Below are 25180 nucleotides of genomic sequence, written 5' to 3'. Positions count from 1 at the left end.
CATGCAAAAAGGAAATGTGAAAAAGATCTTTTTCCTTCCACTTCATAATAAGAAGAGTTGTTGTGTTAGCATCTGACATAAATTCCTCATAAGTATATTAAAGTTTGTGCTTGTAATGGGGAAAAAGGGCAATAACAAAGTTGGAGGGGGTATGAATACTTTTGCGAGGAATTGCTATTTTGCCATGTGGAAATACAGTATGAAAATTCAAAAGCTACACTTTTTAATTTTCGCAAAAAGCGCCTCAACAAAAGCCTCAAAAGAGCCACCAAGAACTCTTTATTTTCAGTACCAGTGATGTTACCGAGCAGTTTTTTCTTTCCAGGTAATACACTTTAAAAATAAATGCAATCATTCTCATGAAATGTCTCTAAAACACAGGGTTGACGCTGGTGTTGAATGACCCGCTGATATATTGTCTAGACATTACTGTTGAGAATGAGAGAGCACTCAGAAGGTGATGACAATTATCAAGCTGCGTTACAAAAGCAAGAGCCTTGCAGTCACCCCTGATGGAATGCTAATGAAAGAGACCGTCAGGCCTAACATCTGCACACAGAGACTAAATCCAACAGGATTCCTGCTCGGGCGGAGGTGTGAGGAGCGTTCACGGATTCAGAGGGCAGACTTTGAGCCATCTGCCACATCTCTTACCTTTCTGGCTGCTCTTTGTGTGAATTACAAGGAGCAAACTTTGATCACAAAAACACTCAGATATTTAACGCTCACACAAATATTCTATTTCAAAATTCCATAATTTGCCAGACTCATATTTCCCACAGGTCTTCACAACATTTAAGACATCTGTTTATAAAATCGTACCTAGCTGGGGTTTATTATCTGTATGTTCCAGAAACCTTAAAACAAATTGCTGAGGTTCCAGTTCAGGTGTGTAGAAATAGGCTGCGTCTTTTATAGCGTCCTGACAACCTTAGACAAGCTTGTATAATCTAGCCTTGGTTAGATGAATTTGTTAAACTCACAGTTTGGGAAATCTATGGTTTTGGTTCTCATAAAAATAAAAATAAAACCTAAATTAGGATTTGTTGCTTGGGATCTAAAACAAACCCAATTAGAGAATCAGGTGCTGTGTAAAGGCCTCATCTGACGATCTAATAACAACAAAACAGCCCATTTTCATTTTTTGCATGCATTACAGGATGTAATTCATATAAATCAACATATTTTAAGAAACCTCTTTTGATTTAGCAATGATCATTTTAATCTTTAAGATAGTGGATTAAAAAGAAATCAGTAGTTTCTGGCAAGACTCAACTTTCTTTACACCAGACTTGGAAAGTGCAACACATTCCATATTTTTCCTGTCTCAAATTTAACTATTTTTTCACTATTTTTCATAACATTCAAGATGCTTGATTACAAAATATATAACTAGTTGGGTTTAATCATCTGTATGTTAGACAAATCATGAAAGCAAGTCTAAGGATCCATTTCAGCTGTGGAGTGAAGGAATATCTCACTGGGATGTTTTAAGAGCGGGATGAGGCTACTGTAAATATTCTTTAAATTCACATCTTGAAGTTTCTATTTTTCTTGCTTTTGACACCCACATCCCCTAAAAAAAGAATGAAAATGGGATGCGTTGTGGTCTTGATATTTGTTTTCTCTTATAAGAGGCCAGTAGTAAAATAAAAATGTTATCATAATTATAAACTTAAAAATATTACAATTAAACAAGTTTTCAATTTTTGTAGGGGAAAAAAACAAATGAGCAGAAATTTTAATCTGGTTCGATTTTTTTTAAGAATATTTAATATAGCGTAATATAAAACTAAAAATCATACGATCTCATCATCTTACATTAAAATCATTATCTGAATTTAGATTCAAGATTCAAACTCTCGTTTTCATTTTGATTTTTATCACGTAGAAACTGGAATCAGAGAAAAAAAGATTCTGAAAATGTTTGACGTATGTTGCTTTTTTTTCACACTAACTCGTACTTGGAAGCGAAAAAGTAAAGGAACTATGCGCAATAAGGACATTATAGCAGGACTTTGCTGTTGTGTCTGCATTACCTGGGTCGTGGAAGGGCACCAGAGCGAAGTTGTACAGCGGTCTCTTCGGTCGGCTCAGGGATGTTTCCAAAATCTTTGACGCTCCCTCGATGACCTGGACCAGGTCGTCGTACATGGAGCCGGTCACGTCGAAAACAAAAGCCAGGGTGGATGCGCCCTCCGGGATGTCCTCATCCCTGACCTGGGTCCCTGAGTCCTGCGCGGCTGAAAACGCCACGGAGAGCAGAAGTAGGAGCCACATGAGTGGAGCGGTTTCGGGAGCCTTCTCTGACGGAGTTCTCGGATACTTTGTTGTCGCCAGCAGGACCCTCAGGGTGAGTCTCGACTTAAGGACAGGGACATGAGAGCGGCTTATAAAGTGCGCAGTGGGAGCCAAACAAAGCGCAACAGAGGAGTGGTTCCGTGCGCCTCTTTGGTTCCTGCAGTTTGTGCAGCTCCTCAGAGGTCTGGCTCTGGGTCTGCAGAGTCAGGAGTCCTCATCTGCCTCTGTCACACAAAGACCACCTCTAAGCTGGCCACACTGCCTCCAAGGCGCAAAGCCTGACCCATTGGAGGAGAGGTTTCGCGAGACATCCTGTGCGCATTTTCACCCCCACACTTTACACTTTTTTATACTAAAATTACTAAATGCTATTTTTAGCAGTCCCTGTAGGTTGCTTTTCCCACTCTCGCTCGTCTGATCTCATTAGTTGCAACAACTTTTGAAAGTCGTTTGTTGGTTGGATCTTGGGACATTTAAGCCTCATATTAAACTGAAGTGAAACCAGTCGAAAACAGATGTGCAGAGTCCGAGATGTTATTGTCTGTACTGTAGTCTGCATTGCCATCTAGCGTTGACATGCTGAAATCACATCTAATTTTATAAAGCCAATTTACACAATGCTGTATAAAACAATGTTGTTGTTTTTTGGTTTTTGCTGGTGAAGATTCTCATTCATTTTTTTTCTTCTTTTTTTTTCTTGGGGGTTGGGGGGTCATGTTAACCCATTCTTATTTTGTAACTCCTAAAACACTTTAGAGGGAAACGTAAAACACTTTGACTTCCCCAGAATCAGAATGAGCTTTATTTGATTCTGGATGATACAATGCTCACCGTGTCCCTTCCTTAAACAGTGATACATCAGCACAAAGATGCGGTGATAAAAATCAAACAGTCTGCAGCATAGAAAACACATGTACACATTATAAAAAAGCAGACAAATTGAGACAATAATGTACTGTTGCAATGAGCAGAGTGCAAAAGGATGCAGGAGTAAATATTATTTCCATTTTGTTATCATTACATACATGTTTTCCATGTTTAAATACACAGTGGACAAAGAACAATAAATTCAATAAGCACTACATAAAATCCATACTACAGCCTGACGAATGCCAAAATCACCTGGAATTTCAGTCAGTCTGTCAACATTATTATTTTTATTTTTATTTTATGTTTGCACTCTCTGTTTCCTAAGTGACTAACGGGGCATCTCCCCCTGGAGGCAGAAAATAGTTTATTATTCATGTTTTTAGCAGAATGTTCAATCAACTATTTCCACTGTATATCTGCTGAGATTTGTCTCAACTCTCAGTGTAACCTCTCTCAGGACTTTTCTGGACTTTCCTAGAATTAGCCATGTCTTCCTGGCTAAAAAGAAAATGGATTTGCCATGTCACCTTTTAGCCACCATCCTATCAGCTCAGCCCACTCCTCAGTCACCCGGCAATCAGCTCAGACCAGCTCCACCTGTTGCCATTAATTACTGCCAACTCAGCTCACCTGTTCCCTGGTCTACATATACTCAGCCAACTCGTCACTGCCAGAATGTCTTGACTCATGTGCACTGCCGCTTTGCTGCGCCCGCTTCCTGAGTGCTCAGCCTGTTGGCCTCGGTTTTTCTGCTTATGATCAGCCCTCACTGAGGGTTTTCCTGCTGCTTATCTGCCCTGTTTCCTGTGAATTCCTGCTGCTTGCTCTGCTAAACGCTTTAGAACTAAACTGTGTGTCTGGCTGATATTGGGTTCTCCAGCTTTATTGATAACAACTTCCAGTCTCCCTTGAGCTCAGGGGTCGGGACCCCCTCTGGGGGTCGCAACATGATCCAAATGAGCCAAATTCCTGACTTTACCACGTCAGAGATATACTTGTTTTAATGTAGTACATGTATGCATTTAATCGTGAAAATATATATTTTTTCTCCAAAATTTATGACCATTCAACATCAGATAACGTCCCAGTTTTTCTCACAAATATGTTAATCTAAAGTATTTTGTTTCTTTTGTGGAAATGTATTCCTCTGTGAAACTTTTTTTGTTTTCTTTACTCAACAATGGGCGTGATACAACTTATTTAATAAATTACAAGAATAAAGTCACAGTCGTTTGCACAATCATTTCAAATTCCTGATACTACTAATAATAAATGATTGAGTTGATGCTGTTTTGCTGAAAAGATTTAGTGTTTCCTTATTTGTGAAACCAACAACTTGAATGAACACCAAACCATGATTTTTGTGAACAATTACACCCTTAGTTGGCAAGCTCTGGCACGTTGCCGGCTCTATCCATTCAGAGAATTATTAACCAGCTAATCAGCTTCCCATACTTTTTATTGGGAAGCTTAATGGCAAAAGTAACCAGAAATTACCTTTATTGTCCCTTAGTAGGGAAATTTAGGTTAACCAGCAGTAAAGTGACAGCTAAATGGAAACATCCAGATTCACATGCAGGAAAATATATATTTATATTTAAAAAAAATCAATAATAGACTGTACAGTAGAGGTACATTTACATTAAAAAGAAATTAATAACATATAGTTCTTAAAATAGCATACTTAGATGAAAAGAAATGTGCCCCCCCCCCCCCAATAGGGTGATTTAAAAAAAAATGTATAAAATATGCATGTAAATACCATCAAATAAATGTCACATTAGTTTGGCAGCAATACAAATGTAGACGCTTTTTTAATTTAAACAAAAGCAATAAGAACACCTTAAATATTTTTTGTTTCAATGACTTGTGTTAACACCATAAAACTGGTATTTCACATTATGGTTATGAAAACAGTGACAATCCTATCAATCCAGCATATTAACGTGTCATGTCTCTTTAAATGATTTATTGTAACATGTTATTAAATGTCAACAACTGCTGTCTGAGCTAAAGCTTGTCAACACTGCTATACCTATATGATATTAACAGAGGATTAGTGTTTATATTACACTGGCTCGCATCATGAAGATACCTAACAATTAAATCACAGTGGCAACAAAACAACATATACTTTCCTTGTTATCTGCACAACTACAGAGAAATTAACTTTTCTCAACCCTATTCATACAGTACACACATTACAAACGGGCTCCACAGCCCTTTGTTGGCAATTTTCAAGTTATGCATGACTGCAATAGTGCCATGAGTTGGTAACACAGGTTACACAATATATTCAGGCGTCTGTACCTGGTGAAGACGACACGCCGAAGTTCAGACTGAGCGTCAGAAGAGGAAAGAAATGGTGTAAAAGTGACTTTGAACGTGGCGTGGTTGTTGGTGCCAGATGGGCTGGTCTGAATATTTCAGAAACTGCTGATCTGCTGGGATTTCAATGCACAGGCATCTCTGTGGTGTATAAAGAATGGTCCAAAAAGAGGAATTATTCAGTGAGTCACAGCTGGGTGAAAAAGAAATGCTTTAGATGTCAGAGTAGAATGGGACCAATGGGTTCAAAATGATAGAAAGAGAAGAACCACTGCTCTTCACAACTAATGTATGTGGAATACCATTTCTGAATACACAGCACCTTTAACCTTGAAGCAGATGGACTACAGTACCAAGAGAGGTAGGCTCCTGTGTATCACCAAATCTGGACTGTAAATGTAGGAAAAAATATCAACTGGTCCGATGAGCACCGATTTTAGCTGCAACAATAACATGGTGGGATCAAAATCATGTATTCAACTTATCTTTTATCAACAATTAAGGCTAGTTGTCGTGGTGTGATGGGAGATATTTTCTTGGCACACTTTAGGTCCTTGGTACCAATTGAGTATCATTTAAACACCTACATGAGTATTTTTGCTGACTGTTTCCATCCCTTTCTGGCCTGGGCGTAATCATCCTCTGATGGCTACTTCCAGCATTAAAACACATAATTTTACAATTCTCATTATTGACCAAATATCACTGTCTTAAAGCAAGGTTAAAGATTTTATGCTGATGATGTTTAGTTTGTCTGGCTGCAGTGTCACAAAACAAGTGCAAACACTTTTGTCAGGAGGCAACAGTGACCCTTAAACTTCTTCATATACAGGCTACCTGATGTTTTGGTACTAGACTACTTACTACTTACTTTCTCACACCAGAGTGCAAGCAACAAGAGTAATCTATATGAGACTGAAGCTAATTATGATAGATTTTAAGACTTACATGACTGATGTATTCAGCTGCACTGATTTTGTTCAATGTAGTTTTCTATTGCTCCAAGCAGTTAAGCCCATAGAAGTTATCATTGATATGTAATAAAATTATTTAAAATCATTATGAGTCAGAATATGCTGATTGATCTGTTTTCATTGTGCTGGTATTAAAAACTGAATGTTGAAAATGATTTACACCATTCTCAACAGGCAAGACAATGCAAGTTTTTGTGTGGCACATTTATGCTGTAAGACAATTCAAAGGGCTTTACACGATGAAATCATAAGAAAAGAAAACAAACAAAAGGTGCATTGCTGTGGCATAATAAAGGAAGACAAAGAAAAGTTGAACTACAGACTGAAATTTCTGTTTCATGTCAAATGCAGGCGTCTGACATGTTTTAGCACTAGGGGGAACTATTCTACTGCTTATTCTGCAAGCGGCCCTGCAAGACCATAACAAGTTAGAATAAGGGAAAAAAGAAAAACAACCAAAGCAGTAGTGCCAAAAAACAGAAAATTTGTATATAAAACATAATGTAAATCTAAAAATAGACATTAACCTAGTACTTTTTCATTTAAGGTTTACCAGGTATTTACTGCAGGGTGTGAATGGAAACTAATGTGGAAATATTCAAATATAAGTCCTGGCCTTACTAACCAAGATTTGCTCAACCAATGAGGACGCACAACCTGTGCTGCAGAGAATTTTGCATGGCAAACAAAGGGGTTTGTGGAAACGGCATCTTTGCGATTCTGACATTGCAGTGATTACACAACATGTTTTCTCTGTATCAATGAAACATCTTCTTTCTCAGATTAAACAAGCAGCCTGAGGCGCATCCTGTTCCTTACATGCTTACACAGAAAAAAAGGTATTGTTAGTACATGTTCTCCTACAGATTTCTTAATTTTTGCTTTGTAGGCCAAGGTAGTGATAAGGTTAGCGCATATAAAAGCGCTGCAAAAGCAGAATTGTTGACCCACGGCAAGATTCTACTAATATTTCTGAAGTAATTCTGTGTATACAGAATTCAGCACATTTTAAGTGAGAAATGAGTGAAGTGCTCCACTAAGAACAGTCATAGTGGCAGCGAATTTAAACAATTTGGTTTAAGGGTGAAATTGTAATTTATTTCTAGACAAATCAGGGAGAATGTGAAATTACCTACTGCACTAATTCAAAAACACAAAATGAATGAATGATTTACTTCAAATGCAAATTTGGCTTTTAAATCACAAGAATATGTTACTGCTTTTTGCTGCTTCGCTTTCCATATTTTATGTGCAAATAATCAAACATAATTGTTTACTATATTGTTTACTATATTCTGCCACTTTATAAGTACAGTTGTAATTGGTTATGGTGTGACCAAATGTCAGATTTGTGTTGGGCAAGGCAAAGCAAATTTACTTGCATAGTGCATTTGAGTAACAAGACAATTCAAAGTGCTGAACATGGACAGAACAAAGCAAGGAAACATTACAGAAGAAAGTGCATTGCTGTGAAATAGTAGCAGCTGTTCAAGATATGAGATAAGTAGGACAGCAAACTTCAACATTAACATTCAAAGGCAATTCTAAACTAATGTTTAACCTTGATTTAAAGGAGCTCAACATTTCTACAGTCCTCTGTGAGTTTGTTCCAGATAAGTGAAGCATAAAACTAAATGCTGCTTCTCCATGTTTAGTTCAGGTTTTGCAGAGTAGATTTGAGCCAGAAGACCTGAGTGGTCTGGAGGGTTGATGCACTGATAACAAGTCAGTGATGTATTTAGTTACTAAGCCATTCAAGGTCTTAGTCTTAGTGAAGACCTGGGCAACAGCATTTGAAGGTTCAGGTCTGAGTCCATCACTACACCCAGATTTCGGGCCTGATGTGAATACTAGCTGAAGCAACTGAAGCTATGTGCTAACTTTTGATTGCTCCTTTATCAGTCCAAAGATTATTAACTGAGTTTTGTTTTTATTCAACTGAAGAAAATTTTGGCACATCCATACATCGATTTCTTCTAAGCATTTATTCAGTGCTTGAACTGGTTTATATTCATCTGGTGACATGGTGATGTAGAGCTGTGTGTCGTCTGCATAGTTATGGTAGCTGATGTTGTTGTTTATGATCTGAGCTAGAGGAGCATGTAGATACTGAAGAGGAAGGGACCCAGGATGGACACCTGGGGAACCCCTGCATGTGATTTGTGTCTTCTCTGATGTAAATTTACCTACTGACACACACAAAAAACAGTTATCTTACTTATGAAGGGAAGGTTTGAGGTGGGCCTGTAGTTCTGCAGAAGTAGTTTGTCCAAATTGTTGTTTTTCAGGAGTGGTTTGATAATTGTTGCTTTTAAGGAACTGGAAGAATATACCTGACAAAAGGGTGTTTATTATTGTGTTTATTATATAGTATTATTATATAGTGTTTATTATTTGAGTCCAATCAGACGTTATGACATGCAAAACCTTCTTAAACAATTTCTGCTAAGCTTTTGTAGTTTATTTGGTAAAATTAGCTCAGTTTATTAAAATCAGTTCCAGTTGGAGACAACTTTGGCACTGACCTTGCTACACAGACTACCACTCTAATATCTTGGGGGGGGGGGGGGGGGGGGGGGGATATTCAGTAAGGAAGTTAACCAATTTTTTGCAGGCCCTTGTAGAGGTGTGTTCAGATGCCAAAGACACTGGAGATGTTTGTTAACCTGTCCACTAAATAAGGCAGGAGCATTATTAATGTTTTTGCATATGATCTCTAAAGGAAAATCATCATCACAAAACCTATTCACCCCCTGAAGTAATCATCTTTAGATCCGGAAATCTTTAGTTCAGTTTCAGTGATTTGCTCTGAACTACTGTGTGAGTGGGCCAGTTTATTCAATTAATACGTTTGATCTAAACCATTCTATGTAACTCTGGCTGTCTGTTTCCACCCCTGCTACAAGGTGAACCTATGCTCCAGTTTCATGGATTTTCCTTCCCCTAACAGGTTTTCTTCTAGGCCTTACTTGTATTTAGCTCCATCCATTCATCAATCAGCTGACCTTATGGAAAGCAGCTCTGCAGCATGACGTTGCTCCCACCTGAGTTTTGAATCTCTGCAGCCAAATGCAGCTCTCCTGACCAAGCCTGTCAGTTTAGGTGGACGGCCAGGTCTGGGTGTGTTGGATTTGCTGCTGTGCCATGCACTCTGCAATTTTGATTGATTGATTGACCAATGTGTGCTGTTCATACGGCATGATATTGTTTTACAACATATCCCTGCTTTGAATGCAAGGTTCTGTAATTTGCATTTAATTTTTTTAAAATCTGAAAGCTTCCATTTCCCTCTCCAGGTTTTGGCAGTACTTTGAGACTTGGCAGCACTACACAAGCGGAGGGGGGGAGGAGGAGGGGGGGTAGATGGCTGTAAAGACTTTCCAAACCTGACTAATCAAATAATCCAACCGACACAGCGTCAGGGTTGCGAAACCTAGCCTAACCGCCAAAAACTGACATGAGACAAAACGTTGGGGTATGTCTTTGAGGGCTTGTGGAAAATTCTCCACAAGGAAAGAACAAAGAAAGACAGTGAATTGATGTTATGTATTTATTTATTTACTTATTTATTGCATCAATTTAAAAATCTTGGGACTGGTCCACAAATCCCTGACTGGAGGACCCTGGCAAATAGATGATCAGAACCCTGTTTACTCATTGTTCCCAGCACCTGGACTAAGCTTGGGGACGCTGGTTTCTATGCTCATTAGCTTTGGCACAAACTCCCTGAAAACTCAAAACGTGCAGAAACTTCTTTCATCTTTTTTCAATCAGGTCTGACAACATTACTATTTACCACAGCTTCTTCATGCAGATCGACAATTCTTGCTCTGTTAACTTCAATCGTTAATCAACTAACGTTCTGAATTAGCTTTCTATTGTTCTAAAATGACTTGGTTTAGAAATTTTACTATTGCTGCAATTAATGCATTTTTTTATATACAATTCTTTACCTCTGTCCCTGTAATTTGGGTTCACATTGAATTAATTTTTTTTTATCTACCTTAGAATGGTGATATGCAACTTAAACTGCCATGCCTTACCATCCTTGCCCTGAACCCGTCCAAAGAGTCTTATTCCTGCCACTGCTCTCTCCAAACTGTTCAACCCCAGATGTCCACATATTTTTCGTAACTTTGTGCATTTGGCCAGTGACGTGTTTGATCTAGTACATGTTTTCATGCTGAGTCCACTTCTGGATGAAACTTTCCTCATTTGTTCGGACTTGGGACTGGAAATACGATTGCGCTGATATTAAAAAAGGCACTAAATAAACTAAGGGATGGAAATTGGTTAGGTAATAAGCAGTTTAAATCAATTTCCATGTTATTTGCATTTGTGTAATCTAATGTTTACTTAACATTGTTTCACAGTGTAAATTTATCTCCCAAAGCTACAGTATCAAACGTGGAGTCGGCTGAATGAGGTCAGAATAATCTGGTGGTGAAAACATTTATGACCTGCCAGTATTTACTTGTTTTTATAATGCTGTGTGCGCAAAATTGTTTTGGGCAGCAACCTTATGAGGAGGATGTTTGTATAACAACCACCGGCAGGATACAGTTAATTCAAGGTAAGGGTTTATTTTAATATTATAGTTTAGATCATGTATGTAAAAACTATAGGAGATAAGAAAATGTTATTAAAAACCAGATTTACACCAAAAGAAGGACAAAAAATGTTTAGCATTACATAAGAAGAAACATTAAAATGTTTACTTAAAATTAATACTCAGCTATTGCAAAATGAAAACGTCTCAAGTTTTCACTGAGTTTATTCTAGAGCTCAGAGAAACGTGTTAGGGTCTGGCCTTATAAACACAAAGTGAACAGGATGCACGAATGTTATTTCAAGGCAATTAGCTAATTCAGAAAACTTCAAAATTTTATGTAGAAATGTATAATCATGTCAATCGAGTCAGGTGGACAGATTCATTACAGGTTCATTACCGACGGTCCAGTTTAATCCTATTTAAAAAATAATGCAGGTAATTCAACATATGATTCAAATTGGAAAAACATTTTTTTTTTTTAATGTAATGAAACCCAACCCATTATAACCAACTGGAGGCTTCAGAGGACTTAGTGGACACACAAAATACACAGAAGCTCTGGTCAAGGGGTACTTTTTATGTTAAAGAAAAAGTAAAGGGTTCATAGCAGTAGTAGCTTTGTATAGGAGAGAAACACAGCAGAACATATGAGCGCTATGTCAGTAGTAAAATCTATAGGATGAAAAACAGTATACATAGTTAGTCGGAGCAATAGTTCCCTAAACTGCTTTGCCTAGAAAAGAGAAACAGAGAAAGAAACATAGATAACATGAAATCAGCAATAACTCAGCTGAGGCCCCCTTCTGGATGTGAACAGAATCCCAGTCCAGGTGTAATTTAAAAAAAAATTTTAAAAAAAAAGGGAGAAACAGAAAAAAACCCCAGAATAAACATAGATATTGCAAAATAAGAGAGTAGGAGGGAAAGGTAGCATATTGGGGAAAGGTGTCCATTATGCCCTTCAGCAGCCTAAGCCTGTAGCAGCTTAACAGCGGCCCCAGATAACCTAAGCTACTCTAACCATAAGTTTTCTCCAAATTCAAAATTTTAAGCATTGTCTTAAAATTAGGCTGGCTGTCTGGCTCACTATCACAACCTGGGATCTGGTTATACAGAAGAGGAGTCTAACAATTAAGATTTATGCATCCTATTCTCCCCTTAGAAACCTGAAGTGCTCTAATGGGAACCTGGTGAACAATAAGATTGTTGTATGTGATAGAGCCTCATTTGAACTAAATACATTTGAATATACTGATAATTTTTTTTATTTCAGAACCTCAATTTACTCAGTGAAACAAATTATATACATTAATTTATTTTTCCAATTACAGCTGATGAAAGCACAGCGTTTAACATTAGAACATTACATCAGACCAATAAAAAGGAAAATACAGAATTTTAATACAGAAATATGAGCTTAATGAAAAGTATGTTTAATATCTGTTTACAGGTCATTTTCAAAAGTTGTTTTTGACCTGATAAACGAGCCTCATTGGACCCCATTTTCTAATTTATTGGGTATTACTCTATTTCTGAATTCTGAATATTTCGCAGTCACAACAAGTATTATAATGAGTAGTTCAACATATCGATGATGGATTGTAATGTCCTAGCCAGTACCTGAATTAGGAGCCAGTGAATTAAGGTCAATTTCACACCTGATAGTCTGTAGAAACAAACTTTTTGGTTGGCGGGAAATCAGCTTGAATCTAAATCTGCCAGATAAATGAATACGTTCACTTTAATGTATTTGCATGTAACACTGTTTTGCCAAAGTATTTATGACTTATGAACTTTTCCCATTTTTGTCAAATCAGATGCATAAACGTCAGTGTATTATATTGATTTATAGATCAACAAGTAAACATGCATGACTGGGGGAAATAAACCATAGTTTCTGAAAAGCATTGCATGCAATTCATCAAGTCTTCCTGATTAAATGCTTTGTATAGCCGTCTTTCCCAGTAAATACAGCTACAGGTCTTTTGGTATATGGCTCTACTAGCTTTGCACATGCAGAAACTGAGATCATTGCACATTTACTAATTTTAAATTATTAAATTATGGAGATTATCTAGGTCATTCTGTCATAGTATTACAGGTTAAACTAAACTGCTTCCTTATGGCCCTGGTTGAATATTTATTAACGGTTTATTGTCCGGTTGGAAAGTGAATTCCTGCTCTAGTCTTGTTGTCACCAGGATTTTCTTTCTCCGTTCACCATGACCAGCTTCCGTGTTCCTTCTAAAGAAGGGATGAAGCTGCTACCACCATGTTTAATTATGTCTGTCAACTGTTTGTTACACCCATGAATTGGATCCCTGTACAATTTCTCGGCCCATTGGTTATCTATAATTGTTGCTGTACATGCCCTGCCTGTTTGCTTAGATAAACTGACATATATTTGCAATTGTACAGTTGTGCCATTCATTTTTTCATAATAGCTTCTTGTGCTGAGATGTTCAAAACTTGGAACATTGTTTTAAAACCTAACCTCTGCATGTTTATCTGGGACTTGTCTGCTGTATTTCTATTTTATTTCATCTCACTTACCCTTTATGTGCCACTTTATCTTGGTCTATAACTTAGAACCCTGGTTAAATGCTTTAAAGTATGTGGTTGTAACGTAGCAAAAGATAATAAAAAAAAGATTCAAGGGATATTAATCCTTTTGGAATGCACTGTAAATGTTCTTCATTTTCATGTAATAGTTTTAAAAGGTATTCTGTCTTGTGTAGAATGCCATTTGTGAGAAGAAACTTGAGCTTGTTTCTGTGTGCTGTGTTGTAGTTTTCCATAGTTTGAAAAGTATCAAGTTGCTGGCCAGTATTAGCAGGTTCCCTGGAACAAGCACGACTGCAGCACACACATATCAGCCACTCTGTCTCCCAAACCAGATCCTCATGACACATGCCTTCGCGCTTCCAATGAGCCGAATGAAAAGCCTGCCCTGAGGCCTGGTGCTGTGTTGCCCAACAGACCTAATCTCCGGGTTTACAGCCTCTCATAGCTGTAAAGTCCATCTTTTGTGGTGGAAACAACTAATCTGGCCAATGAGCCTCACTACTTTAGCTTGTTCACACCAACATGCCCCTTATAATCCCCCCCCCCATTCTTTCTTTTTATCTCTTTCTCCCACTCTGGGTCTTTCCCTTTCACACTGTGCAGCACTGACACATGAATGCCAGCACTTGTGTGCACAAACAATTTTCCTCATTCCCGCAGTCTCATGCACCCACTCTCATGAGTAGCTCATGTGCCTAGTTGACAATATCTCTGTCTGTTTTCTGTTGAGAAGCTATTTTTACCCAAATAATTAAAACAAATATAGAGAACAGGAAATAGGGCAGATAGTTTAGTTTAAACATACTTTAAAACGATAAACCTCAAACCACAGAAGCGTGCAAATATTCCGCATTAGAAATCATCCGTTGGATCCATGTGGGTATGTCAGGTGAGAATAGTGAAAAAATAATAATTTGGAGAACAGAAGGTAAATTTGGATCTATGGAACCAGCTTTACAACTACCTGCACATGCCACTGGGATGCTACCTTGTCTGCACGTTCCTGCCGTCCCTGAACGTCAATGCTGATCAGATCAGTAGTTTATTCAAGCTTTGTTTTTCACAGAGTGTGCGAGAACGGCGGGTGTACGTGTGTCTGGGCAAGTTTGTGTGCACATACGGGGCGTGTCATAAAGTGAACGAGCAGCAGAAAACAAGGGTGAGGTGAACAAACTTGTGGCTTGGCAAGGACAAGGATTATGTGTCTCTCACTTTTTTTCACTTGAAAACTTTACTTCATTGTCTTTAGTTTAGAACAATGTGACATTATTCTGATTTTTATGCTTGGTTGTAACTGGTCATAGTGCTTTATTCCCTCTCTTTTTTTTAAAAAAGGTAACCTATTATGCTTCCTTTTAAACATAGGTTTATTGGCTATACAAAACATATGCAATAAATTTTTTGCACAAAATCCTTCTCAGATTGTAATATTTTACCTCCCCAGTGTCGCCTTTTTTTGAGCTCGTTTAAGAATGAGCTGTTTTTGTGTTATGCAAATAAGCTGTAGCCTGCCACGCCCCCCCAACTCAATGTTTACACTCACACACGCACGTACACGTGAAAATGGCAGCCAGCAGATGCACAGCATTACAGCCGTACATCTTTGACCTTGAGGCAGACCCGGGAGAAGAAGTGGAGCCTCCTGTACTACCAGCAAGGATCCAAACTGTCAAAACAAAATTAATAAATTCACTCACAACATAATAACACAGGACAGTGTCCCTTCGGTGGTGACAAGCTCGCCCTCTGCTCGTTGATTTCTTATAAAAAGGGGTACGCCACTTGGCCGTCCTTCAACAGGAGTATGACCAGCTACCATAACAGATGCTCTTACACGTAAAATGCTAACTCAGTTTGTCTACCGGAATAACACTACGCACATTTTTTAATAATTTATCAAACGCTAAAATCGGGGAAAGGTCCGTGGACAGCTTTTGCCGTGTATAGGTCATCCAAAAATGAGACTTTCCCTGGAAATCGGGGACGTCTGGTCATCCTAGGCTATCAGTAGCGTTAGCGTTAGCTTGTGCAAAATGACCAATCATGTTCTTGCCGAAAAGCATCGCAAAACCCACAAGACAAATCATTAGGTAGTTGCATCTCTGTGACTGGGAGGGGGTGCACAGACACATGTAGTTTATTGCGGCCAACAACACAACATTTTCTGCATCCACTGTGCAGCGCGGACGCTGGAAAAAAACCAGCTGACCAACAATGAAGTGGGAGGAACTCTGCTTTAGTTGCTGGGTGAGGGGCAGTGCCCGTGCCGATTGTGACGTAATAAATGGGAGGTTTTGGAAACGGCTACATTCTAGACACCAGCAAAACGTTTATTTATTGTCAAAACCCGACTGGATGTTTTTTTTTTTGTTGTTGTTGTTGTTTTTTTAGAGCTTGGACTGTTTCTGGAGGTCATAGAAACCCAAACCGAAGTACAAAAATGTGCACAATGCTAATCTTTTATAACAGGTCACCTTTAAGATGTTTCATTTGCATCTCCTGTCATAGTTATCTTTCTACATTTCTATATATATCTAACTCATTAACCTATGAACACTGATCCTTTATCAAAACTTAGGAGCTCCAATAACTGCAGATCCGTAGGGGTGGCGGAAGTACCGTCCCACCATGATTGTTTGAGGATACGAAACTGTCTAAACGCTAAGGTAACATTTAGACGGGAAATTTGAGTCAGTCATATGACATGTCCTGTTTTCACAATTAAAGCTTCCTCTTTTTACTTTTATCATAAATGGACAAAATAAATTTTGGCACCGAACTTCTGTGTGCCTGATTGCTCTCTGCCTACACAAAATAGCGCAATAGCAAACAAAAAAATGCCATAAAGAGAGGATCCGGCTTTTCATTTTTACATTGCTATCTAAAGATGAATGTGTTAGAAGCCAACAGGATAAGATGGACAGCCCTGGTGGGATTTGTTCTGATCAATCCAGTCAGAGCAGGTTGGAGTGATGGATAGAAGTGAAATTGTCTTTAAATCAAAACATAAATTCCTAGAGGGTGGGTAGAGGAATTTAATAAATAACGAAGTGCCAGTTTTCCTCCGTCTGGATGAGAACAAGTCAATGTATTTTTTATTTTTTTCCGTCTGGAGCCACCCACTAGTTTCCACCAGTCCAAACAAATAATACAAGAACTACAGGGGGAAAAAACACATCTGCAGCATCTTGTGAGAAAAATAGCTTTATCTTTCCTTTGCAAAACTTTTCTCAAAGCATTTTTCTCCAACATCAGGCCCCTGAAGGACCACCTCCTCCAGCCACAGCAGATTTTGTCTAAAAAAATAGTCTTTGGTGCCTGTGTTTGTCATAGAAGAAAGCATCAACTCTTGTAACTGTGTAAGGAAGGACATCGTGTTTTCAAAGTTGTTCCTCTATGCAATGGAAAGCTCAGGCTAAGACATGAGTTTCATCAACTTTCACTTCCCATGCCCTTGAGGAAGCCAACGAGTGGGTGTTTATCTTTAAAAATCTGTGAGAGTATGAAAGACCACTGAAAAACAGCGTAAATAAAACATTTGCTACTTCAACTTTGACTTTAACCAGATAAACAAGCTCCTGCATGGAAAATCTACCCATGCAGATAAAAAAAAAACATGACCCAGTGCAAAAAATGAGCTGCTTGAAAATAAAAACCTAAATAAAATTTTCCAGTCTTCCAAAACTGATTTTGATGTGCTGTTTGGCTGTACTTGAAACAATTAGATTTCCAGTGTTTGTCTGCAGAATCTTTCAAAATTAAATGAAATAAAAAGATGCAAACATGATTACATAAGAATAGATAAATAAAAAGTTGAGCTGTACAAATAATTGTATCACTTTAACTTTTTCTGGTGTAACGTTACAGCTACAAGTGTATTATTGTAGACTTTCATGTGATAGGCCCACAACAGATAAAGAGCATAGTGGGAACAATATTTTTAGTCTTTTTTTTTTGATGAATCAGTATCTAAAAAGAATGGTATATTTTGTGAGGTGTTTCTACCAGCTTTGCTCATTTAGAGACTAAAGTCTCATTCTTCTTTGCAAAAAAGCTCAAAGTTAGTCAGGATAGATGGAGAGCATCTGTGAACAGCGGTTTTCAAGTTCTGACACAGATTATGAATTTGATTAGGTCGTGCAGTTAGACCGGACCAATCTAATACATCATTATACTGTGATCTAAAACATTGTATCTGTGGGTGCATATTTTAGAATCGTTATCCTGCTGGAAGGTGAACCTGAGTCTTAGTTTCAAGTTGTTTACAGCCTCTGACAAGTTTTCACCAAGGACTGTTCTGTATTTAACTCAACCCATCTTTTCATAATTTCTTACTTACTTTCCTCCCGCTTGCTGAAAAAAATGCATCTCAACAGCATGATGAGATGCCTCCACCACGTTTCATAGTGATGCCGTTGTATTTGTGGTCATGTGCAGTGCTTATTTTCTTCCATACACAGCATTTGATTATTGTTTCATTTGACCAGAGCACATTTTTTCATGTGCTGCAATGTCCCCTATTGGCTGGTGGCAAAGTGCAGCAACATTATCTTATGGGTTTCTTTTAACAATTACTTATTTGACTCTGTGGGTTGGACACCACATTTGTTGTGCTCAAGTGCTAATTTGGTGGGTTCTGTTTTTTTTTTTTTTATGTAGAGGCTATCTTATCTGTAAAAGTAACATCTATAAAAGGTATGTATCATCTTCCTTTACCTTCACAATTATGCTCTGCTTTGTGTTTCTGTATCACAATTGCTATGAAATACTTTGAAGTCTGGCTTAAACATGACAATATGTGGAAAAAGTTCAAGTGGTATGAACACTCTTACAGACTTCTTTCGACTTTCTTTTAGCAAAGGCCTTTTTCTTGCCCCTCTTCCTGTTAGAAAGAATCTCCCACCTGAACTGTTAAATTTGGGACTCTTGGCTGTAATTCATACTCTGCTTGCCAGGTGGACTCTTTTTTTCCCTCAATGCGATCAGTTAATTTAGATTTTGTTTAGGGATTTCAGAGTTACCTGGGCTATATATATATATATATATATATATATATATATATATATATATATATTATCCACTTTAAAACAATATACTAACTTTTATTGGTCTATCACATACAAATACATTTACAGTTAGTGCATCAAATGCCAAAATAATACAATGGCTTTGTCAACACAAAACCAGATAATTTACCTGAATATTAGTGGTTTGAATGACAGTAATGTCATTGTTGAGGTAAACTGAAGCTGGTCTTATCATAATTACAGTGTTTACAACCACATCATCTTCATAAATCCATTTTAGGTAGTGCCATAAAACATAACCTGGTTCACAGCGTGACTTCTAAAAAAAAAAAGAAAAAAAAGAACTTTACAGCTTGGAACTTTCCCAGAGGAAACCATTAACTCTGGTCCTGATTAAAGATTGTTACTTTGGACGTCTGCAACAACTATCGGAAAAATTTATAAAGTTAATAGAAAACTAGAATGAAACCTGCAATCTAAAAACACTGAAACTGTTTCATAATTAAATAGTTTTGCCTCTTTTCTCTTAACCTGTGATGTAAACCAAGAAATACAGGCTCCTGTGTAGAACTTAAGAATTACTAGTGAGATTACAGTTCTGGTTTAGTTGTCATTCTTTACCCTTTTCTGATCTTTGGGAAGGGCATTTTTTTCTTGATCTGATGATGGCGCATTATTCATTTAGTTTCTAGGCTTAAATACCCACACAGTGATTGTGCTTAGGAAATAAAGATTTTAAATAAAAGAGTCACGCATTCTTTTCGGACATCATACTGCCTGTTAGAGAGGAATTCATATTCAAAGCGTGTCTGCCTCTGTGATTCCAAAGGAGCCCACGTGGCCGGGCTTCAGATTACTAATATACTTCACCATGGCAACACAGCTATGGAGGCTCGTGGGCAGATTTATATTTCACCACCGGAGTACCAGCAAGGTCACCGCATGTTTTTTATAATCACACCGAGAACAGCTGCATATGTGAGAGAATGTGCACGTGCAAATGTGTTTGTTTACTGCAGGTGGGTGTGCTCAGTATCGGGAATATGTAGGTGACCCATGATTGTACTTGTTTTGCTCTTATTTCTGCAGGTAGAAGAATGCATTAAGAAAGGGGAAATGAGGAGAGCAAGAAGTGCATCAACAACACACAGGTTGTTATGTGTATCTGCTCAAAAAACCTTGAGAACTAGTGGAAGGACATGGGCTTTTTTTCCCCCAAGAAGTGTCTGCATGTGTATGTTGGTGCAGGTGATTTCAGATGTAATGTTCAGGTTTGTTATTACTAGTTTTACTGTGGTTATCCACATTTGATTATCCTCATTATATTTTTCTTTGACATGTTGTTCTCCCTTAAGATGCCAAAATAGAGGTTGATTGTTTACCGTAAAACTGAAGCTAAATATTCATTTTATGATTCTCATTAAGCTATCTTTATAGATGCCTGATATCACCAGATGCTCTGACTGCACTGGAACTGAAAGGACAGATAGTTACTGTAAAAAAGCCAATATCTGTAATTATTTTTGTCTTTATCGCATTTAAATGTTTCAGATAATTTTAGAAATGTCAATATCAGGGAAAGTTAACTCAAGTAAATGAGAAATGCAGCTTATAAATGATTATTTCTTTTTGTTTTCTGCAGAGCTTGAAATTTGTCTGATTTTCACTCAGAAATAAAACAGGAACAACCCCCAAAATAGAACATTCCAGCTGGAATTGCTGAAAAGTAACTGAGCAGCCCTTAACCTGCATTCAATATGGCTGCTGTGCATCTAAAACATCATGAAGGTCGCATGTTTAAAGCGCTGACAGTTCCTATCTCAGTAAACCAGAGGCAGTGCTGTAGCCTACAACCGCTCTTTGTTAAATTGTGTCTTTAGTGTTTGAAGGCATACAATAGATAGACGTGCATCGTAATTAGCTTGTGCTGATAATAGTAGTTAGTACACAACAAGTAGTAAATCCCACTGGTTTTTCTACTCACAACATAGAAAAATACAGCTCAGGTGTGGCATAACTTCCAGATGTGATCTTCTTATGAGCAAAAATGAATGCAGCATTAAGCTAAATCAAAACACCAAGGACATTGCTGCAGCAAGGATGAGACAGTAGGTGTTTGTAACTCATCAACAGAACCTGAAAAATCCTGATGTATTCCTTTAAGCTCGCAGTATTTTTCTCTGTATTTGATAAGAAAGTAGGTCAGCAGCAACACAAGCTTCAAAAACAGTATTCCATGAAGTTGAAAACTTTGTTTTTGGTCAAACAAACTCCAGGTTCAAAACATCAACATTTTTAGTCACCACCATATTTTGACATTTAGGAAATGTACACAGGGAACTGTGCCTCAATGTGGGACCAATAAACAACGTGACTTCATATAGAGCAGCCTAAACAAAAATACTTCCTCAAAATGAGGAAAACTGAATTAAAGAAGCTCTTCCTGCAGCTGACTGACAGTCATGAAATATTCATGGCATTATTTATTCCTTTTACTCATTTTCACTGCTGTGTAATTGCACGTTTTAACCATCAATATTATATATGTGCACAAGATTATGAAAATGTATTCATTTAATATTAGAAAACAGTACATTTACATTTATATGGTGAAATTTCTTGCATTAGAGTTTCAAAATCTAGAATTGTGATGATCAAAAACGTAATAGATAAAAATTACTGTGTTACAATATTTTTTATGTGAGCAAACTGTGGAAAATCGTTTCAGATTATTTATCTGCATGATGCCTGAGTAAATAAGTTCCTTATGAGAAAACATGTACCAAGTCCAGTAGCATGTTTTTATATTCATGGCCAGAAAGGACAAGGGGAATGTGGATTTGTTATGATACAGTTCTCAAGTGAATGTTGTGGTTTGCCACAGGAGAACATATCAGCTGACCTTTGGTGCCATAACAAAGCAAATCAGACCCAACAATGATAGAACAGAAGCTGCATATTACAGCATGCAGACGGTGTGCCACTTTTCCCACAAAACAAGCACAATATGTCCCACTGAAAGTCTTGTAAAAGAATGACAACATGTTATCTGTAATGTTTGAGTTGCTGATTACATAATTCAAAGCACTACATGAAACTACAGGGACACACAGGGTAACCACAGAAGATAAATTAAAAAAATTAGTTTAAGTAACACCTCTCAAGTCATTGATGAGTGTCCATTTGTTTTAATGCCCAAATCAACAAAAAAGCAACAAAACAGACACTTGCAAAAGTCATGATTTTTTTTTTTCACATCTTGCCACATTACATCCAGAAACTTCAATGAATTTCACTGATATCTTACATGAAAAATTAACACAACGTAGTGGTTGATTGTGAGGTGTATTCAGTTGTCAGTCACCCAGAAACAGCCGATCATAGGATCACCTTCAGCCACAATTACAGGTGAAGGTGTGTTAGGAATGTCTTTAACATTTTTGGTCCTCTAAACCCAAATATGAAGCCTTTTCCAGCCGCTAACATTCTTTTCTTCCAGGATTGGGATTTAGCTCCATCCACCTTCCCAGAGCCGGCCTAAGGCACAAGCGAAGTGAGCTACTGCTCAGTGCCTCCAAGCCATCAGGAGGCTTTGATAAAATGAATCCTAAGCCCGGGGGTCTATTTTCCAAAAAAAATGCATACTCATACCTTATAAGGCATTTCTCAATTTATACAATGCCCAAACAGCTAATCTTGTTATCAACTAACATAGATGTCCTGGAGGATGAAAATTTGAGAGTAAATTATTCTGAGTAAATGAGATTTAAATGCCCAAAAAATGTATTTCGCCTAAAAAAAAAACAGAACAGACGTTTACATGCAAAACATCTTACTTTTGCTGTAAAGTTGGAAATAAACACAATAAATTGCAGCTACAGCAAGTTTGGTGTCTACAAAACAAGCAAATGAGAAGATATACATGTTTAGATTGAAAAAATTCCTGGAGGATCCCTATTGTTTTTGTGCAGTTTTGGCCCAATTTTACAAATTTGGAATGTATTGTTTAAATTGAAAATGTGGGATGCTATTATATATTTGGTAGATACTTTTGTAGAGGAGTCTCAGATGAAGATCTGGACATATGATAAGTGTGTGTCGGCCTCAGTTAGTTAGCTATAAGTGTGCTATTGTTGCTCAAGAGCTCAAGCCCCCGGGCTTAAGGGGTTAAGAGACCATAGATTAAATTGTTTTTTATCGCTGTTCATTTAAAATGACTATACTAATACATTTAATTTGACTTTCTCAGCATGGATAAAACTAAAAGATATTACATGGTTTAATATTTTAATTTACAATTTAAAGGAATTGGTAAGATTACTTTGTAAAAGTCCAAAGATTACTCTTCATTGTTCGATTGTTGTTTTAACATAGTTACAACTTGATGCCTGGAGTTTGATCTTTTCTTTGTGTGGCAGGTTTGTCCACAAACACATCTCAGTAAATTATGACTATAATTCATGAACGCCTTTAAAGTCAGCCAATTCAACCTGGCCCATCTCCCAGATTCCTCCAAACCTGTATAGAAAGCTGTTAGCGGGATGATGTTCTTGATAATAATAACAATAATAATACATTATATTTGTAGCCGTGTTTCAGACCCCTGCCACAAAAGCAAAGTAAGAAATTATAGAACTAATGATCAGAAAGTAAAACATTGAATATGTAAATTTAAGTAGAACATTTCAAATAAATAAAAGACTTCAAGTGAATTTAACATAGCGGCAAGATGTTTGTCACAAAGAGAAGGCCTCTTAACAGGAACAAGGGCCCCAAATCAAATTCTGCTAAAATGGCCATCATAGTGCCTCTGGCCTATACATGACCTTTCCATCAAATCTGGCCAGTTTCCTGTTCCTGTGGAACAGCCAATCATATTTCAGCATGTTGTTACGTGTGCAGGAGGATTTGACGTGTTAGATGTCTACCCTACAAGTAATTTTGTATCCAGGCAAAAAAGTTATAGAGCCCTTATCTCTCCTTGCGGCAAAAGTTATAAAGTTCTAAAGCACTTAAAACCTGTCTTTCAACAATGTCTTTTGTTTTGTTTCTCTTCTATAAAGGCCAGATTTGTAAAGTGTATGACTAATAGTTGTCTTTGTGACAAATTCTCCAAGCTAAACTGTGGAGTCTTGCAGCTCTTCCAAATTTAACATGGTGTATCTTGGCAATTTCTCTAAAAAAGGTCACTATAGTGTCAAACTCCACCTCTCCAGGGGAGGTGTTCTGCAACTTATACGTGTCTCTGCTTCGACACGCCACAATCAGATTGTTAGATAGTAAGCAGGATTCTGTAGAACCCGATGACCTGCAGAGGAGGAAATTTAACCGCTGAGTCAAGTGTGTTGAACCGGGGACAGATCTAAAAGTGGCAGGGCACCGGCCCTCGAGGACTGGAGTTTAAAAGTCCTCATGTTGATAGGTTTAATGTTTGTGCAAGAGCCTTTCCACTTTAAGGTGATAGCTTAAAGAAGGCTCTGTGAATTGTTCAAAGCTTGGGATATTGTTATATAGTCTAACCCTGCACAAGTGTCTGTTTCAGACGATAGATCAGGTATGCGGACTCTTTATCCTGACACTCCGTTTAGAATCTTTAACACCTAAACTGCTACAGTAACTCTATGTAAAAAATAAATGCTTTTGGTAAAAAATACCATCTTTGATTCCAAAAAGCCCTAGTAGGTGCTTCGAATTGTTACTGTGCTTAAATTGTTTCACAAGAAGGAAGAATTTCCTGCTGCGTTTGTTTCTATGATGCTACAACGACTCTGGCTTTAACTAGATGAATGCGGACTCGGGTCAGACGGCTCGAGGGCCTCCTCTGTAGTTAAAGGTTAAACAGCTCAAAGACAGTATAGCTTGCAGCTGCAGAGCGTATTGGTTTGTGCTTTTCTGCTTGCCTGAATGGATTTCCCAACACTTGTCCAGCGGTCCCCATTTATCAGTGACCTGCGGTGTTATCAAAGTTTTTATGCACAGCTGGGTTTTAAAGGTCAACCCCATGTAACAAGTCAAACACATAAAGTTCCTGTTGCAACAGCGGCGTATCTTCCTTTAACCCTGAATTCCTGGGGTTTAACTCGTGTTCTAACTATATGTTGGAGCAGATAGATAGATAGATAGATAGATAGATAGATAGATAGATAGATAGATAGATAGATAGATAGATAGATAGATAGATAGATAGATAGATAGATAGATAGATAGATAGATAGATAGATAGATAGATAGATAGATAGATAGATAGATAGATAGATAGATAGATAGATAGATAGATAGATAGATAGATAGATAGATAGATAGATAGAAATCGTTTGACTGAAGCAACAGCTTGACCCACACTTCATGCTACATGGGCCAGCAGAGCTTATAGTGAGATTTCCTTGACCCTTGCAAAAATGATGCCTGAAATGTAATTGGTCAATGCTTTGATGTGAAACTACTCGTCTGGAAGTGCGTTCATTGTATTCATCAGATTGAAAGCCTGGAAAAAGAAACTGTCTTTGTGGTGGCTCTTTTTTTTGTTGGAAAAAACACTCTTTAGCTCCAACTTGAAGTTAAAA

The 25180-nt window shown here is 37.6% G+C and overlaps 1 protein-coding gene across 1 annotated transcript in view; it reads right to left on the bottom strand.

Annotated features, from left to right (window-relative positions):
* hmcn1 (hemicentin 1) overlaps nt 1-2513 on the bottom strand; it is a 130193-nt gene extending 127680 nt beyond the window's left edge. Inside the window, exon 1 of the mRNA XM_036140937.1 lies at nt 2040-2513. Within this exon, the coding sequence (XP_035996830.1) occupies nt 2040-2280 (241 nt within the window). The 5' untranslated portion in view covers nt 2281-2513. The remainder of the gene's footprint in view (nt 1-2039) is intronic.
* Between the last annotated feature and the right edge of the window lie 22667 nt (nt 2514-25180).

This window comes from Fundulus heteroclitus, chromosome 9 (assembly GCF_011125445.2).
Source record: "Fundulus heteroclitus isolate FHET01 chromosome 9, MU-UCD_Fhet_4.1, whole genome shotgun sequence".
In the NCBI taxonomy this organism is placed as follows: Eukaryota; Metazoa; Chordata; class Actinopteri; order Cyprinodontiformes; family Fundulidae; genus Fundulus; species Fundulus heteroclitus.
This window is presented reverse-complemented; position numbering and strand designations above follow the sequence as displayed.